The following is a 777-nucleotide window of genomic DNA, read 5'->3' as shown; positions in this document are numbered from 1 at the left end:
AGCTGCCCCGCCAACCCTGGGCCCAGGAAGCCAGGAATGGACACCACGGTACTGACTGTGAACGCCCGTCTTCACAGGGTGAGTCTCTGTCGACACCAGCAAAGGGCCCTTCAGGGTCAAGGCAGCCAACACTCCACCTGGCTTCTGGAACACCACGTAGGCCACCTGGAAACCCTGGGGCAGAGACGGCAAGGTGTAGGGGAGCCTTCTGCACTGGCAGCAGGTTTTGTGCCTGCTCTTGGCCTGCCCGTCACTGGGCCAGGGGAGATGTGCTGGCTGTCCCTGCACCACGAAAACCAGAGGCCACCCTCATCCAGGCCAGCCATGCTCCCAGCCCTTCCCAGGGAGGGGGACCCACAGGGGCTGCCTTCCAGCTACGGGAGGACTTGGTGAAAAGCAGCCTCTTCTGGGCCAGGCCCACCGCGGTCAGACAGACAGCACACACTGGATTAGGCTCCCCTGTGCCAGGAGAGGGTCCCCAGGGGAGCGTGGGTATCAGTGCTCCTAGAGACTAAGCCACCCACCTCAGCAGGGGAAGCAGGCAGGGAACTCGGGGAGGTCCTTCAGGACAGAGGTGGCCTGAGTTTAACATGGGACACAGGGAAGCCTGACAGGAACTGACAGATGCGGAAGTCTGGGAAAGTATCAGTTTTTTTTTTTTGGAGAGGTTTTCACTATAGGGCGCACGCGCTCACCAGACAGAGAGAGACAGAGACAGAAAGCGAGAAATCACCCCCCAGGGGGGATGGTCACGCCGCAATCCCTTCTCCTCCATTC

At 60.5% G+C, this 777-nt stretch overlaps 1 protein-coding gene across 1 annotated transcript in view; it reads right to left on the bottom strand.

The window, feature by feature from the left end:
• Nucleotides 1–777, bottom strand: part of RRP7A (ribosomal RNA processing 7 homolog A) — a 10,329-nt gene that overhangs the window by 1,915 nt on the left and 7,637 nt on the right. The window contains exon 4 of the mRNA XM_006150696.3: nt 57–174. Coding sequence (XP_006150758.1) covers nt 57–174 — 118 coding nt within the window. The remainder of the gene's footprint in view (nt 1–56; nt 175–777) is intronic.

Source organism: Tupaia chinensis, unplaced genomic scaffold, assembly GCF_000334495.1.
Source record: "Tupaia chinensis unplaced genomic scaffold, TupChi_1.0 Scaffold000294_5, whole genome shotgun sequence".
Taxonomy (NCBI): Eukaryota; Metazoa; Chordata; class Mammalia; order Scandentia; family Tupaiidae; genus Tupaia; species Tupaia belangeri.
Note: the sequence above shows the minus strand (reverse complement) of the source record. Positions and strands in the feature narration are given on the sequence as shown.